General features: G+C 49.7%; 1 protein-coding gene across 1 annotated transcript; it reads right to left on the minus strand.

Annotated features, from left to right (window-relative positions):
• Positions 1-15,062: 15,062 nt before the first annotated feature.
• On the minus strand, positions 15,063-15,809 carry NEUROG2 (neurogenin 2). The gene has a single exon (XM_090289146.1). It carries the CDS (start codon positions 15,807-15,809, stop codon positions 15,063-15,065), a length of 747 nt encoding a protein of 248 aa, XP_090145272.1.

Consider the following 15,809-nt stretch of genomic DNA (forward strand, 5'->3'; position numbering starts at 1 on the left):
GGAGAAAGCAACCCCATCTGTCCTTGGCCCCCGGGGAAAAGGACAGTCATCCCCTAAAGGACTCTCCCCCTGTGTGGCCAAAATGTGTCAGTAATCTAATTTTTACAGGCGATCGTGATCAATAAATGTTGCTAACCTACATTATATGCATTAGCACATAATATGCTTCAGATGAAGCAGGACTATTTTAAAAATAAGAGATAAAGAAGGCCTATTATAGGTCTTGGCTCAGAAACCAGGTGTTCTAAGTGCAATAAAAAGTGTGTTTTTCAAGTTCCGTGAATTACAGAGTGTGATTCTTCCTTTAGGCAGACTGGGTAAGCGTTACTGAGATTATAGGCTCGACACACAAGTGAACAGGCACTTAAACTTCCTGTAACCAAAACACTGCTCTTGTTTCCTATTTTTTTCTTAATCTTGGAATTATCCTTTTTTAAAAGATTTTATTTATTTATTTTTAGGGAGGGGACAGGGAAAGAGAAGGATAAAAATATCAATGTGCAAGAGAAACAATGACTGGTTGCCTCTTGCACTCCTCCAACAGGGGATCTGGCTTGCTACCCAGGCCTGTTTCCTGACTGGGAATCAAACCGGCGACCTTTCTGTTTGAGGGAACGACACTCAACTCACTAAACCACACCAATCAGGGCTCAGAATCATTCTCTAATACCTCCAACCAAGGATTAAAAGAAGACTAATAGTATCATCCAAAAAGAATTAGGAAGAGAGGTGAGGAAGCTGCAGAAGAAAAGTTTGAAGCTGATTGATGAGGTTGAAGGAAAGAAGCCATTTCCATAACATAACGTCACGTTCAAGGTGGAGCAGCAAGTGCTGATGTAGAAGCTGCAGCTACTCATACAGAGGATCAGCTATGGTGGTGCATGAACATGGCTGCCCTAAACAAGACTTTCAATGCAGACAAACAGCCTTGTGTTGGAAGAAGATGCCATCTAGGACTTCCATAGCCAGAGAGGAGAAAGTGCTGGCTTCATAGCGCCAGGGACAGGCTGGCTCTCTTGCGAGGGACTCATGCAGCTGTGACTTCAGGTTGAAGCCAGTGCTCATTTACCATCTGAAAATCCCGGGCCCTTAAGAATTACGCTCCATCTATCTGCCTGTGCTCTATAAATGGACAACTAAACTGGGCAACCACTCGTCTGTCTACAACATGGCTTACTCAATGTTTTAAGTCCAGTGCTGAGAGCTACTGCTCAGCAAAAAAGGTTCCTTTCAAAATATGACCACTCATTGACAATGCACCTGGTCACCCAGAGCTCTGATGGAGATGGGCAATGAGATTAGTGTTGGTTTCATGCCTCAAGGAATAATTTTGACTTTCAAGCCTTACTATTTAAGATACATTTTGTAAGGCTATAGCTGTTACAGATGGTGATTCATTTGATGGATCTGGGCTAAGTCCATTGAAAACCTATAAAAGAAATTCACCATTCCATGTGCTATTGAGAATATTCATGATTTATGGGAAGAGTCAACATAGCAACTATTTGTAAAATATATTGATTTTAGAGAGAGAGAGGAAGACAGGGAGAGAGAAAAACATCGACACATTGCTCCACCCATTTATGCATTGATTGGCTGCTTCTTGCATGTGCCCTGACCATGGATCAAACCCACAACCTTGGTGTATCAGGATAATAGTCCAAACAACTGAGCTACCTGGCCGGGGCCAACATAGCAACTTAACAGGAGTTTGGAAGAAGGTCATTTCAATCCTTATGAATGACTTTGAGGGTTCAAGACTTCAGTAAGGAAGTAACTGCAGAGGTGGTAGAAACAGCAAGAGAACCAGAATTAGAAGTGGAGCCTGGAGATGGGACTGAAGCACTACAATCTCGCGATAAAGCTTAAATGGATGAGGAGATGCTTCTTGTGGATGAGCTAAGAGAGTTGCTTCTTGAGATGGAATCTATTTCTTGTGAAGATGCTGTGAACAGTGTTAAAATGACAACAAAGGTTGTAGGATATTCCATAAACTTAGTTGATGAAGCAGCTGTAGGGTTTGGGAGGACTGACTCCAATTCTGAAACAAGCTCTATGTGGGTAAAACACTCTCACACAGCAGTGCATGCTACAAAAAGATCTTTCTCACAGCGAGTCAGTCAACAGAACAAAGGTCATTGCTGTCTAATTTAAGAAACTGCCACGGCCACCGAGTCCTCAGCAGCCCCCCGCTCAGTTAGCAGCACCAGCGTTGAGGAAGACCCTCCACCAGCGAACAGATGACGACTCCCAGAAGGCCAGCACTTGTAGCAATAAAGTGTTCTTACGATATGTATGTTGTTCTTAGACAGAGTGCTAGTGCATACTTAATAGACTGTAGTATAGTATAAGCGACTTTTATATACACTGGGAGATCAAATATTCATGTGACTTGTTTTATTGCAATATTTGCTCCATTGTGGGGTCTGGAAGTGAACTCACAATATGTCTGAGTTGCACCTGTATTGAATCATTAGGTTGTACCACTAAAACTCATACAATTTCATATGTCAATTATACATCAATAAAAAAAAAATTCAAACTTCCAGTCAAGATGGAGGCATAGGTAGACATGCTTTACCTCCTTGAACAACCATAAGAAGGATCACAACTAACCTCGAAACAAAAATCACCCAGAACTGCCAGAAAATTAAACTGCATGGAAGTCCAACAACCAAGGATTTAAAGACACCATATTCATCCAGACGGGTAGGAGTGGAGGGGCCGCGGAGCCCAGGCGGAGAGGACGCAATGTGGTGGCAGCAGTGGAAGCAGAATGGTCAGTCCCACATTCACATGCAGTGGATAAAAATCAGAAGGGACACCTTGGGAGCGAGCGATCCCAGCCCCAGCCCAGACATGCATGCAGCCCAGGGTGCCAGTGACTTTGAAGCAGGTGCTGGATTAAGGGCCAATCCTCCCAGAGAGTCCAGATTTGCTTCCATGGAAAAGGAAGGAATTTCTCGGGGAAGGGGCTGAAACTGGTTGGATTAATCTGAGAGCTGGAAAGCAAGGATGCAGGGGCAGCGAGTTCCCTCTTTGATGGCCTCCGAGTTTCTGGGTCTCCTGAAGTCGCTGCCTCTTTGCTTCTTATTAAAACAAAATAAGGCTGATTTCAAGAAAGGTTCATAGCCCCGTCTGGCAAGCCTCAGATTCAGGGTGGGGCGAAGGTAGGCTTCCAGTTGTCCGTATGGAAAACAGTAAATAACGAACAAACAGTAACAAGAATAAACTCTGTGTCACACATACAACTGGAAACTGACTTTTGCCTACCATGACAGAGCTTTGGAAGGTTTGCCTCAACCGTATTGAACATGTTTATTAGTTTTTAAAATTAGCTGGTAACAAAAGCTGATGCAATTTCTTACTCTGTTGCGCTGCACTGAGCAAAAGGCCCTCTGCCCCCGCCCCCACCCTTCCCCCACCCCCGGTCAATTCTATGCTCCAACGGCTGCCGTCACCGCTGTGTGTGTCCTGTTCACGCTCTGTGCTCAGGTGGACATGTGGCTGTAGGTAAAAATATGCTGATAATTTATTAAAAGTGGATGATTCCATGCATAATGTCCCACAACCTGTGATTTTTATTTACTAAAATGTTGTGGGTAATTTGTAATACCTCTGCCCAATTTTGTCCAAGGTGAACTTTTCCAGGAGTCCCGTGAACAGGAAGCATCACTGCAGCTAACAGAGCCCTGTCAGGAAAGCACCTCCCAAATTCCATCTGTGTGTTTCAGCCATGGCTGCCGGGAAACACATGACCTCACACGGCCTCTATGTCCCTCTTCCAGGCTCCTGAAGGCCTGCCAAGCTGGGACCAAACTGGCTGCATCAGAACCGTTTTCATGTTTAAAAAATACAGATTCTGGGCTCCAAGTGTAGATACAGGCTTTTTGATGTTTCAAGCAGCCACACAACAGAAGCCCTTCTCTTGTTCTGTGATATGTTATCATATTATCAAAGGATAAGTATTTTAGTTCATCTCTCCCAAGAATTGCATTAACTATAGTTATTGACTAGAAATGGTGGCACTTGGAAGTCAGTGATAGTCACAATTATTCTGATTTCTACTAACCTGGATTATTCTTTGATACTGCAATAGAATTCATGATCTTAAAGATAACTAAAGTTCTAAAGCCTGTAAAATTTTTATACTTAAAATACCATGTATACTTGGTAGTCATCTATTTCAAGAAACTAATAAATAGCAACCATTTGTCAGGACATTACACATATTAGCTCACTTAATTCTAATTAGAAATAGGGAACTCAGGTCAAAATTAAGGTGCTGAGACCACTCGGTTCATAAATATTAGAAGTGGGATTTGAACTTAAGCTACTTGAGTCACATGCACAGGCATGTAATATTTCCTACTTTATCATGATAGATTAATGTGAATCAAAGCTGAAGTCTATCCCAACATTATAAAAAGGAATTACTCGTGCCTTGCCATCCACCCAAGTAATGAACTGTGTTTGTATACGTTATATTCTGAACCCCTAACCCTACCTCATCCACTACCTCCCAGGATCACTGAAGTATGCTCTTCTCAGCCTTGAACATTCTAGGCGCAGCTTGAAAGGATGAACTGATGATCGTTGAGGCGGACCATCGGCGACCTCATCCATCCAGGACAAAAGTTGGGGGAGCAGTTAACATTCCAACAAGCTGCTTTCTTTCTATCAAAGAAAAGACAGGCCATTGGCGTGTGTCTTAATCGGATGTGCATGTAAATAGGAGTTAATATGGGTGTGTATCTATCTGAGGGCTCTGTACCTTATTTGTAGCAGAATAAGTCTTTCATTGGTCCTTTGCCCATCAACATTTCCCCATTCCTCAGCACTGAGTCAACAGGCACGACCTGAGCCCCTGCGTGGGGACAGCAGCCGGCGGTGGGCCAGGGCAGCGATCACAGCCGGGGCTCGGTTCCCAAAGGGCCGCCCCGGGAGCGCAGTCAGAGACGATGCGCGCGCGCTCCTGAACAACAAGGTGAGGAACCACGTCTGTATTTAGTACAGCGCCTCCGACGAAATTAATTCTAAACAGAAGCTGCGCGTCTTTAGAGGCAAGAGGCCCCTCTCCAAGGCCCTGCCTTCCCGGGGGGAAGCGGAACCCCTCGCTGCGCGGCCGCGCTGCTGCCACGTTCCAGGGCGCTCAGAGGCCGAGCCGCGCCTTGGGGAGGAGGTGTCTCCCTGGCGACGCCGGGCACCGCGCTCCAGGGGCAGCCCGCGCCCCGCCGCGCCCGCCCGCGGCCCCTGCGCCCCCGCAGCGGCGCGGGCGCCCTGTTTCCAGGAGCCGGTCTGCGAGCAGCGGCTCCGCCCCCTTGGCCAGGGTCCCGCGTCGCGGCTCCGCGGCACAGATGCCGCTTTGAGCCCAGGCGACCAGGCAGCTATTAGCAGCAAACCCGGGGAGGGAAACTAATGAAGGGGACACGTAATAAAAGGCAGCTCAGGACAGCCAGACGAACTTGCTCGGAGCAGTAATTAACTTTCTTTTTCTTTTTCTTTTTTTTAGCTCACGAAGGTAAATATGCCGTCGGCGCTGTTCCAGCCTAACTCTTCTTTATTAAAAAGGACAGAGCAGGGCCATTCGTGGGGAGCTGGGACTTAATCTGCTTCCCTCCCCGAGAAGGGCGATTTTAAATTACTTGCGCGCTGTGCAGACAGACTGGGGACGCCCAGATCAGAGACCCCTGGCAGTCGAGGGAGGTGAGGGACCAAAATCTCCGAATCACAGGAAGAGCTGTCCTCGGCCTGAAAGCAGCTTAACATGTTTTTAAAAGGTTTTAAAAATATTTTTTAAAAGTTTGCTTTTCTTCCTCGTTCAGCACAGCACTGACTGAAAACAGATTGATTCAAGTGCACAGCGACCTCAGATGCCGGTGGGACGGCTGTCCTGGGTGACAGACAGCTGGCTGCCCCCTCCAGCCTCCTGCTTCCATTTTTTAAAAGAAAATTTAATCCTTGTCTGAGGAGACATTCATTGATCTTAGTGAGGGAGGGAGGGAGAATTTTCTGGAGAGAAAGAGACATCGGTCAGTTGCCTCCTGTACCACATCCTGACTTGGATCGAACCCACAACCCGGGCATGTGCCCTGACTGGGGATAGAACCTGTGACTTTTTGGCATGTGGGGTCACGTTCCAACCAACTGAACCACCTGGCCAGGGCCCATCTTCCATTTTTAGAAACACAGTTGTAAAAGGCAACTAAATTTTTGGTTTTTCAATATATTTTTGACATAGAGAAAAATGGGGACAGGGACGATTCATGCTTTAAAAATAAAAACACCTGTTACTATATAAGGTGTGTAAGCTTGTCACCTTCATAGAAACAGAAGCATAGAGGTTGCCAAGGGCTTGGGGAGGGGAATAGGGGCTTTTGCTTGATGGGCACAGTCTGTTTTTTGAGTGAGTGGTTCCGGAGACCGGCTGTATGATCATGTGGATATACTTAGTCCTACTGAACTGTACACTCAAAAATGATTACAATGATTTTTTTTAGAAACCACTCTCAGGATGGCTATAGACTCCAAGGCATTAAAGTTTTGTTGCATATCCAAAGAATAAAAATAAAAATGGTATTTATAACAGAATCTTCAAACTTTTCAGAGGTGAAGCACTAAATTTTGATCAATTTTAAGACTTTTTCTGCTTCATAAAGTTATATAATCCTCATATAGATACACACCCATATTAATTTGGGTACAATCTTTTTTTGAAGTATAATTTACTTCAAATAATATTTTTCAAGATAATTGACTTCCCCTATTTTGTTCCTACAAATAATGCTTCGTAATCCCTGCACCATTTCCACCCTTTCTCCCCCTTCCTCCTCCCAACTGGTCACTGTCCAAAAAATCTCCACATCTATGATCCTATTCCTGTTTTGGTTGCTTAATTTGTCTTAGTTTTTGTTTTTTAGATACAGTCATTGATAGTTGTTAGTTCATTGTAATTTTAATGTTCATAGTTTTGACCTTCTTTTTAAAAATTAAGTCCTTTTAACATTTCATATAATAATGGCTTGGTGATGATGAACTCCTTTAGCTCTACCTTGTTTGGGAAGCACTTCATCTGCCCTTCCATTCTAAATGATAGCTTTGCTGGATAGAGTAAACTTGGTTGTAGGTCCTTGCTTTTCATCACATTGAATACTTCTTGCCAGTCCCTTCTTGCCTGCAAAGTGTCTTTTGAGAAATCAGCTGACAGTCTTGTGGTTCCTTTGTAGGTAACTCTTTGCTTTTCTCTTGCTGCTTTTAAGATTCTCTCTTTATCTTTAACCTTTGATATTTTAATTATGATGTGTCTTGGTGTGGTCCTCTTTGGGTCTAGCTTGTTTGGGACTCTGTGTTTCCTGGACTTGATTGTCTATTTCCTTTGCCAAATTAGGGAAGTTTTCTTTCATTATTTTTTTCAAATAAGTTTTCAATTTCTTGTTCTTCCTCTTCTCCTTCTGGTACCCCTCTGATTTGGATGTTGGTACGTTTAAAGTTTTCCCAGAGGTTCCTAAGCTTCTCCTCATTTTTTGTGAATTTTTGTTTCTTCTTTCTGTTCTGGTTAAATGTTTATTTCTACATTTTGTTCCAAATCATTGATTTAAATCCTGGGTTCCTTATCTTCACTGTTGGCTCCCTGAATATTTTTCTTTATTTCACTTAGTGTAACCTTCATTTCTTCCTTTAAGCAGTTGCCATACTCTATGAGTTCTCTAAGCAACCTGAGCACCAGTGTTTTGAACTTTACACCCGATAGGCTGGCTATGTGCATTTCATTTAGTTCTTTTTCTAGGGTTTTGTTCTGTTCTTTCATTTGGGCCATATTTCTTTGCCTCCTCAATTTGGCAGCCTCCCTGTGCTTGTTTCTGTGTATGAGATGGGACTGCTTTGGTTCCCTGTCTTAGTAGCGTGGCCTGTTGTAGCAAAGGCACTTGGAAATTGTGTGGGCGGAGCCTTAGGTAATTGCCAGGGTGGGGCCACCCACTTCCCACTCTGTGACTCTGTGGTGAGGAGCTCAGAGAGGGGACAGTGCCACTGCCTGGCTTCTGGTGATTTCCCTGGCACTCACCCATTTCCTGTCACTTCTCCCCCTTCCTATATGCAACTGGCACCCTTACAGTTGCAGCCCTGGGGGTTTGCATACATTCTAAGACCATGTGGGCCCTTTAGGTAGTGACAATCCATCAATTTCTTTCACTACCCCAACCCCACTGGTTTTTATAGCCAGAGGAAATGGGGTTTATCTTCTGGGAGCAGGAAACTTGAACTGTGTGGTCCAGCCTGGGGCTGGGCTTGCTCCCAGGGTACCCTTCCCAATTATTATCCACCACGCATGAATGTGGGACATCCATTCTGCTGCTGCTTGTCTGGGCCACACCACCTCTCCTCCCCTCTATGCGATCCCACCTCTTCTACCTGTCTGAATGAATGTGCCTTCCTTAAATCTTTGGCTGTCGGACTTCCATACAGCTCCATTTTCTGATGGTTCTGGTTGCTATTTGTCTTTGAAATCTGGATCTAATTCTCTCTATGGCTGCACGAGGAGGTGAAGTGTGTGTACCTACGCCTCCACCTTGACCGGAATTCTGTAATTTGAGTACAATCTTATGCATTGACAATCATCAAATCTTAGTGGCTTTTAACTTGCAAGTTCTTCTCCCTCAGGCAGCACCCACTGTGTGGTGGGTGCCTCACAGGACCACTGCTCTCCACGTGGCCGCTTAGAAGCCCAAGGTACTTTGACTCTTTGGCTTCCAGGGGCCTGTGAAAACGCCATGGGTGGAACCTCAGACGCTGGTGGAGACAGGGGAAAACCCACAGTAGGCAGCACAACGAACTTAAGTGACAAGCTTTGAGCAAGAGTGGCAGACACGTGTACAGATGGGAACATGAAGGCACATCTCCCAGAACACGCATGTGTGTTGCCTTGTGTATGTGGGGCACTGTCAGGATGTGTTCCACTCTCGCAGTGATGCAAGGTGGGTAGACAGGCACGGCAGCTGCCACATCACAGAGTCTGGGAGACACAGTGAGGGGCCTGTGAGGTGGGACCAGAGCCACCTACTTCAATTTTGCTCACAGGCTCCTAATCCCTCCCACACGCTAACGACATGTCTAAAATCCAGGTGTGTGCCATGAATACCAGAGACATGATGCCACCTGTCTTTGAGGCCCCCTTGTCCCAGGTCTCCTAACACCCCTGGTTTTGCTGGGGTCAGAAAAGAGAGCTATTGAGGAAAATTGAACATTGGTCTCCTCTGGGGGGAGAAGATACAGACGGGGCAGCTATAAGAGGGCCAGGCAGACGTGGTCCCATCGGGACTGGCTCCCGCCTGCTGTATCATTATCACCACCACACATGCTGGGACGGGAGGCTGAGGGCCGAGACTCAGGGAGCTTGGTTGGCAGGGTGGGCGCCCCTGGCTAGGCCTTCTGCAGCCCAGAACTGCTGTGTGCTGTACCTACTCTGGGGAGTCTAGGAAACCCTCCCACCATAGGATGCAGTAGCAGCTAAGAGTCCTGACCAGTTCCACTCAAGTAGAACTGAAACCCTTTTAGAGTTATTTTCTCACAAAAAAATAAAACTGTTTTTCACTGCACTTTTTCTGGAACGTCCCAGACTGAGGCTGTGGCCAGATGGACATGCGGGTCTGCAGACAAGGGGAGGAGCATCTGTGGGGCAGTGGCCAGGATCGTCCCCGTGGGAGAGCCGCTGCGCACAGGCCCCAGGTCTGCAGAAGCGAAGTCCTCTCCTGTGATCCGAGGGAAACGTGGACTTGAATGTGTGACTCTGGAGCCACTTCCCTGCTCTGCCAGCAGAGTTATTTTTCTTCCCTTGTCTGCTTCTAAGCAGCTGCCTTGGGATTTTGAGAGTTAAGAAAAATATTTTAGTTGACACAGCTTTGATTCAAAAACCCACGTTGACTGTGTGGACACTGTGATAGGAAAGAAGTGTCCCCGCATCAGTACAACGCTCACCTAAGTTCACGGTTAGACGCTCCTCCACGCAGGTGCACAGGTGTTTCAGGCTCGCCTCATTTGACTTCTCCAGAATTATTCGGAAACCAAGGCAAGGAAATAATCAAGCCCGCACAACAAGTCCGTCTTCTTGTATTGGCTTACTTGTGGTGTTGCAGTAGAAGTAAAAGGTTGAAAAAATACAAAATCAAATTAAAGGTATCTCAGGAGTCCTCGTTTTAAAACCATTTCAATACGTAGCAAGATTGTGTCTTGCGGGAAGAAGATGATGACCGCGTCTGGGTCCTCTCCTGTCACCCTGGTCCTGGCGTAGCTGCTCTGCCGTTCTCATACCAGGGGGGCTATAACCTGCCCCCCCCACCCCCAGAGTCCCTGCAGAGCCCTGGCACTGCAGAGAAGCCTTTACGGAAAATACAATGTGCAAAGGGACCACAAACACACTGGAAAAGGAAGATGACCTCTTTGTCAGAAGGAATTAGGCTTTATGGCCAGCTGCTGCCATGGGAACTGGCCCCAGGCCTCTGCCTATTTGGAAGGTTCCTGTTTCCATTCTACATGGACCTCAGCACTTTCGCTTAGCTGTTCTCATCAAATAAAATAGGTGAAAGGTGCTGGTTCTTTGCTCCCTTGCTGTTTAGGGCCCCCCACCCATCTAAATTCAACAGGACCAGAGCAGATGCCCACTCGTCACTGGGTCTCTGAAAGGCCAGCAGTAGTCCAGCCTCTGGACATGTGTCCTTGGAAATAACTTTCACCTTTTGTCTCTTTGGTCTTGGCAGTACATGTGCCCACAGTGTCCCCCAGGTAACAGGCATCCAACCTCACAAACAGTGGGAAGCAGGCTTCCTCAGGACGAATCTTGGACCCCAAGTCCTTCCATCAGCTTTTGCCAGGTGCTGGGAATGAAGAAATCCGAATGCCCGCAGTTTCAACCTTGAGCAGTAAAAGCGGAAGAGCAGTAAGAAGAGGATTGATAATGAGCTGACACCACTGGCGGGTCACCCCAGGAACCCAGTTGGTTGGGGTGTGTGGGGGGGGCAACAGGTGTGTCACGCTTCAGGAGCTGCCTCCTCTTTAGTGTCCCCACTGTCCATCGGTTCTTTCGTGGGGTCGCTGGTCCATGGCCCAAGCTGACGAGTCCCCGTTGTGCTGGCGTGGCTGTTGAAGTAGGCGTGGGGTGGACACCCTCGTCCCCTCCCCCTGCCTGAGACCCTGGCACAGCGGGGACAATGGTCACTCGCTGCAACACGCACCCTGTCACCCAGCCGGGAATAAGAGCCTGGCTACCCAGTTGTCCTGTGCTGGTTCCAGGTGCTGGGGCTCCTCTGCTGCTGTCCTGTCGGGGACCTGCTGACCCCTCCTCGGTGCGTTGCTGGCCAGGATTCCCCAGGGATGGAGCAGCCTCACCCGAGCCCACTGTGACGAGCACCCACCAGGGGCTTCGGGCAGGATGGGGAGCCTCCAGACGGAGAAAGGACAGCCCACGTCTGTCACTCTCTCCCTTTTGGGAGCATTCCTTAAGTTTAATCATTAAAGTGGGTCCTTTCAGTAATAGGAGGCGACAGCTGACCTGCCGCAAAGCCCAGAGCAGTGATTGTGCGAACACCCACTTTGTAAGGAAGAATCAAGCAGAGGGGATTGTTTATCGCACAATAAACAACTTCCTGTCTGAGCTCTGAGCTAAAACTAGCCGCCCCGCAGGCCGGACCGTGCGGCTCACTCGGCCTTCCTGGGCGTGGGGGGCCCAGCCGCTCGGCCTGCGGCACAGATCCAGGCCGACTGAGAGCCTCGGCCCTGCAGACCCGACCAGACACCTGCAGCGGCGGGAGCGCGGGAGCTGCGGGTCCCAGGTCTCACCCACGGTCTGAGTCTCTGGTCACACGTTTTCCTTCTCCTACTGGGACGCCAGGACTTTCAAGCTTCGGGAGCCCAGCGTGGGCGCCACCTCATTTAATTAGCGGGGGCGCCACCGGGTCTGCGCGCCCGAAGTGACACCTGCCCAGGGCCACCCGGCGGAGGGTGTGCGGCCGAGGCGGGCCATCGGGCCACACTCGGGGCGAGCCCACTGGACCCCGGGCCTCGCTGCTCCTTCCCTTCTGGGTGGCCCCCGGGCGGATTGTTGTAAAGTCTCTGGAGGGAGAAATAAGCCCGAACAAGGGCCATGCCCTCGGAACAAGGAAGCACAACGGGCGGCGGACGCGGGACTGAGCCCAGAGGCCGCCCGCGCGGCTCGGGCTGTTGCGCAGCGTCTCCTCGGCGGCCGTGGGCGAAGCGAGTCGTCAGCGAGCGGCCCGAGGTGGAACGCGGGGCGCAGACAGACCCGGCTCGTCACCGCAGGGGACGGGGGTCGCGGCGGCGACCATCGCAAGGGAGGCCGAAGCATCGTTCTTAGCCGCCGCTGGAAGGGACGCCATAAAGCTAACGCACCGATTTAGTGTAAGATGACATCTGCTCCGGCGGGGGACGGGGCAGTCCGAACGCAGATCACAGGTGGCACGCGCGACACGCTGCCAGTCTGTTTGGGGACGTACCTGCGAGCTCCGCGGGACGCGCGGCTCTGGTCCCGGAGAAGCGGCGGCCGAGGTGGCGGCCGGATTCCTCTGGGCGTGGGGGCCCCTGGGCCACCCCCCAACCCAGGTGTCTCCACCTAAGCCTTTAGGGTCACCTGTTCGTCTTGGAAGAGTAACTACACCTGGGGTGGCGGCCACAGACCTGTGCCAGGAGCTGTTTTTCCCTCAAGTTCCCAAAAGACCGCCAGGGTTGGGGTGGGGGTGGGGGTGGCCTCATCGCCAGAACAGTTGCTCCGCATTGAAACCCTGACGTTTTAAAACTCCCGCTAGCGTTGCTTTGCTTGCTAGCTTGGCTTTTTAAATGCTAGTAACAGACGTGAATGTAAGGGAAACACACGTTCTCCTCGCACCCGGTCATAGTAAGAAGACAATCTGTAAGTTAGGGGGCATTTTCCAACCGGCGGCTGCGTCCAGCTGTGAAGAGCAAACCACCCCTGGGGAGGCTATTCCGTGGATCTAAAGCAACAGCGACGACGACTCGGCGTCGTAGAAGATATTAAACACTCACCGCGTTCCGTGCGGACGGACCGGAGGCGTCTCGGGAAAAACGCCGTCGCTGTGTGCGAGCGGAGGCTTTGGCCCAAAGCAGCAGCAGACATGAATCGATGGGGCCGGGGAGGCTTGAACAACCGACTTTTCTTTGCAAACATGATTTACGTGAGCTTGTGTTGTCATGGATACCCTCCCTCAAAGGGTCTCAGCCTCAAATGTGGTCAGCCTTCACTTGGCCATCCTTGACCCCAGGCCACTCAAAGGTCATTTATTTCTGCTTTGGAGAATGAGGTGCAAGGCTTAGAATTATGTATCTGGGAGATTAGGAACCCACTTTTACTTTCTCTTTGAAGAAGTTTTGGCTACGTCATTATTTCAACAAAGGCGATTGGAAAGCTGAGCTGTTCTTTCAGCTCACTCTGGACATTTTCTTCCTTCTGGGAGGTTGCTTTTCAGGCCAAGAAGCTTGTTAACATGGCTAAGTTCCTCCCAGGTACTGGAAGGCACCCTTGGAAATCACCGCTAGATAACTTCAGCTTACAGATGGCAATCGAAGCTCTAAGAGTCAAGTGTAAGAACCAAATTTCTACACACTCCACCAAGAAATTTCACCCTCACTAATTTTTAAAGTCAGCATTTATGAACTTTGAAGCTTATCATGACTTAATTATCACCCCCCCCTTTTAACGAGTCTTGTTTGCTAAGAAATCAAATTCTTAAAAACCTAGTTTTGTTTGTACTGAGAGTTACACTCTTGTGTCGGTTAGTGTTTCAAATATATTTCAGCTTCTTGTGATTTCTTGAACCTTATGTATTAGTGTAATTTTACCCATAAACATTGATGAAAACACAGGTACTCTAGTCAATTTGATATAGAAAAATTTTTTAGAAAAATGCAACTTATTCTGAAAATCTCACAAGCAGAAGAGTTATAATACTACAATTATTATGAAAATTAGATATTTTATTTATAGTTCAATCACAAGAACAATTTTCTTGTTTTCTTTAAGAGGTAAATACATACTAGAATAAACTCTGTAGAATATACAAAAAAATACATACTTTTCCCATGAAAATTTTCTTTATAATAAATAGAGGGGAACACGTGTGTGGCTGGTCCCCAAAGAGTTCCATGTCTGCTTAGCTTTTCAGTCTGTTGATTTATTTTTAATCTCTTGAAAGAATGGGGAGTTCCCTCTCCCCTAAAAGGTCGATATAAATAATGCATGAAGCAGCCCCCCTTCCCTTTTCCTGCGCATGTTCCCTCTCGATGGAGAGTCCAGCCTGGATTTCCACGCTTGCATTCAGTCGGTACAAAGCCTACAAATTATACAATGACTTCTAACCTGGCCCTCTAACAAAGCAACCTTTTCCCTTATAAATCATAAGAGACAGATGGCAAAATGGAGAAGAAAAAGGAAAGAGAAGGATGGACAATGGGTGTCGTGACGAATGTGGGAAACGGAACAAAGTGCACGTCAGAGAGGGAAGTTTGGTGAACTGTCCACAGCCCGCGGGCAGCACTGGGAACGGAGCAGATGCCGGCATTACCAATCTGCGGATCATATTATTACCAGCAACGTCATTCAGATGCTAAGACGCGCGTCTTTCTACTCGACATTAACATCTCTATGCAGAAGCCGAGAGGACTGGATGCAGGGACCCGTTGGGTCCCCAAGAGGCTCACTCGGACCGCCGAGTCCTCGGTGCTGCGGGGGCGGGGGGAGGGGGCACATCCACCATCGCCGCCTCCTCCCAGCGTCTTTTTAGCCCCAGGCGCCCCCTCCCAGTAGACCATCCCCTTGGCGATGGCTCCATCTCAGCTTCAATAACTCAGAGCCCGTCCGAATAAAGGAAGCCCTTCGCCAGGGGACCTGCAGACCGCCGAGAAGCCGAGAAGCCGGACGTCTGCAGCTGCGCTGGACGAGAGCCGGTTTCCAGGGCTCGGAAAGTGGGGCGGAGAGGGGCGCGGCCGGGACGGCGGGAACCGCGCAGGGAGCGAGGCCTGGCGCGCGGCGGGGACACAGCCTAGGCGCACTCCCGGACGGCGGGGCGGCGAGGCGCGCAGCGGCGCTTGTCGGGTGGGGCCGTCCGCCAGCAGTCCCGGTCCGACCCTGCGGGGCTGGAGGGGGAGAAGACGCAGCTGTAGGGGGAGGTGGAGGCGGAGGGCGCGGAGGCGGGCGGCGCGGGGCTGTCGGTGCCGCTCCACGTGGACGCGGGTGATGGGCTGTCCCCTACGCTGCCCAGGGCGCCGCCCGGGCTCAGCAGCGCGGCCTCAGGGCGCAGCGGACCGGGCAGGCCCCCGCCGCAGTGGTCAGCCAGGCGCAGGGTCTCGGTAAGCGCCCAGATGTAGTTGTGTGCGAAGCGCAGGGTCTCAATCTTGGTGAGCTTGGCGTCCTCGGGGAAGGTGGGCAGCACCTCGCGCAGCGCGTCCAGCGCCGCGTTCAGGTTGTGCATGCGGTTGCGCTCGCGGTTGTTGGCCTTCAGCCGCCGGGTCTTCTTGATGCGCTGCGCCGTCTCGGCTGTCTTGGCGCCGCGGGAAGCAACTCGCGCCCTTGACGGGCGCCGCCGGCACTCATGCCCCAAGCCCAGCAGCCGTGCCCCGGGCCCGGCCGCGCGCGGCCGACGCGCCCCGCCTGGAGCACCCGGCTCCTCGTCGTCCTCATCTGCGCTGGACGGCAGCGGGGTCCGTGCAGCCGCGGGGGAGGCTGCGCCGAGCAGCACCAGCATGTCCGCTTCTTCCTTCGCGTCCAAGGCCTCGGATTTAACAAACAT

Source organism: Furipterus horrens, unplaced genomic scaffold (assembly GCF_987537825.1).
Source record: "Furipterus horrens unplaced genomic scaffold, mFurHor1.1.pri manual_scaffold_10, whole genome shotgun sequence".
In the NCBI taxonomy this organism is placed as follows: Eukaryota; Metazoa; Chordata; class Mammalia; order Chiroptera; family Furipteridae; genus Furipterus; species Furipterus horrens.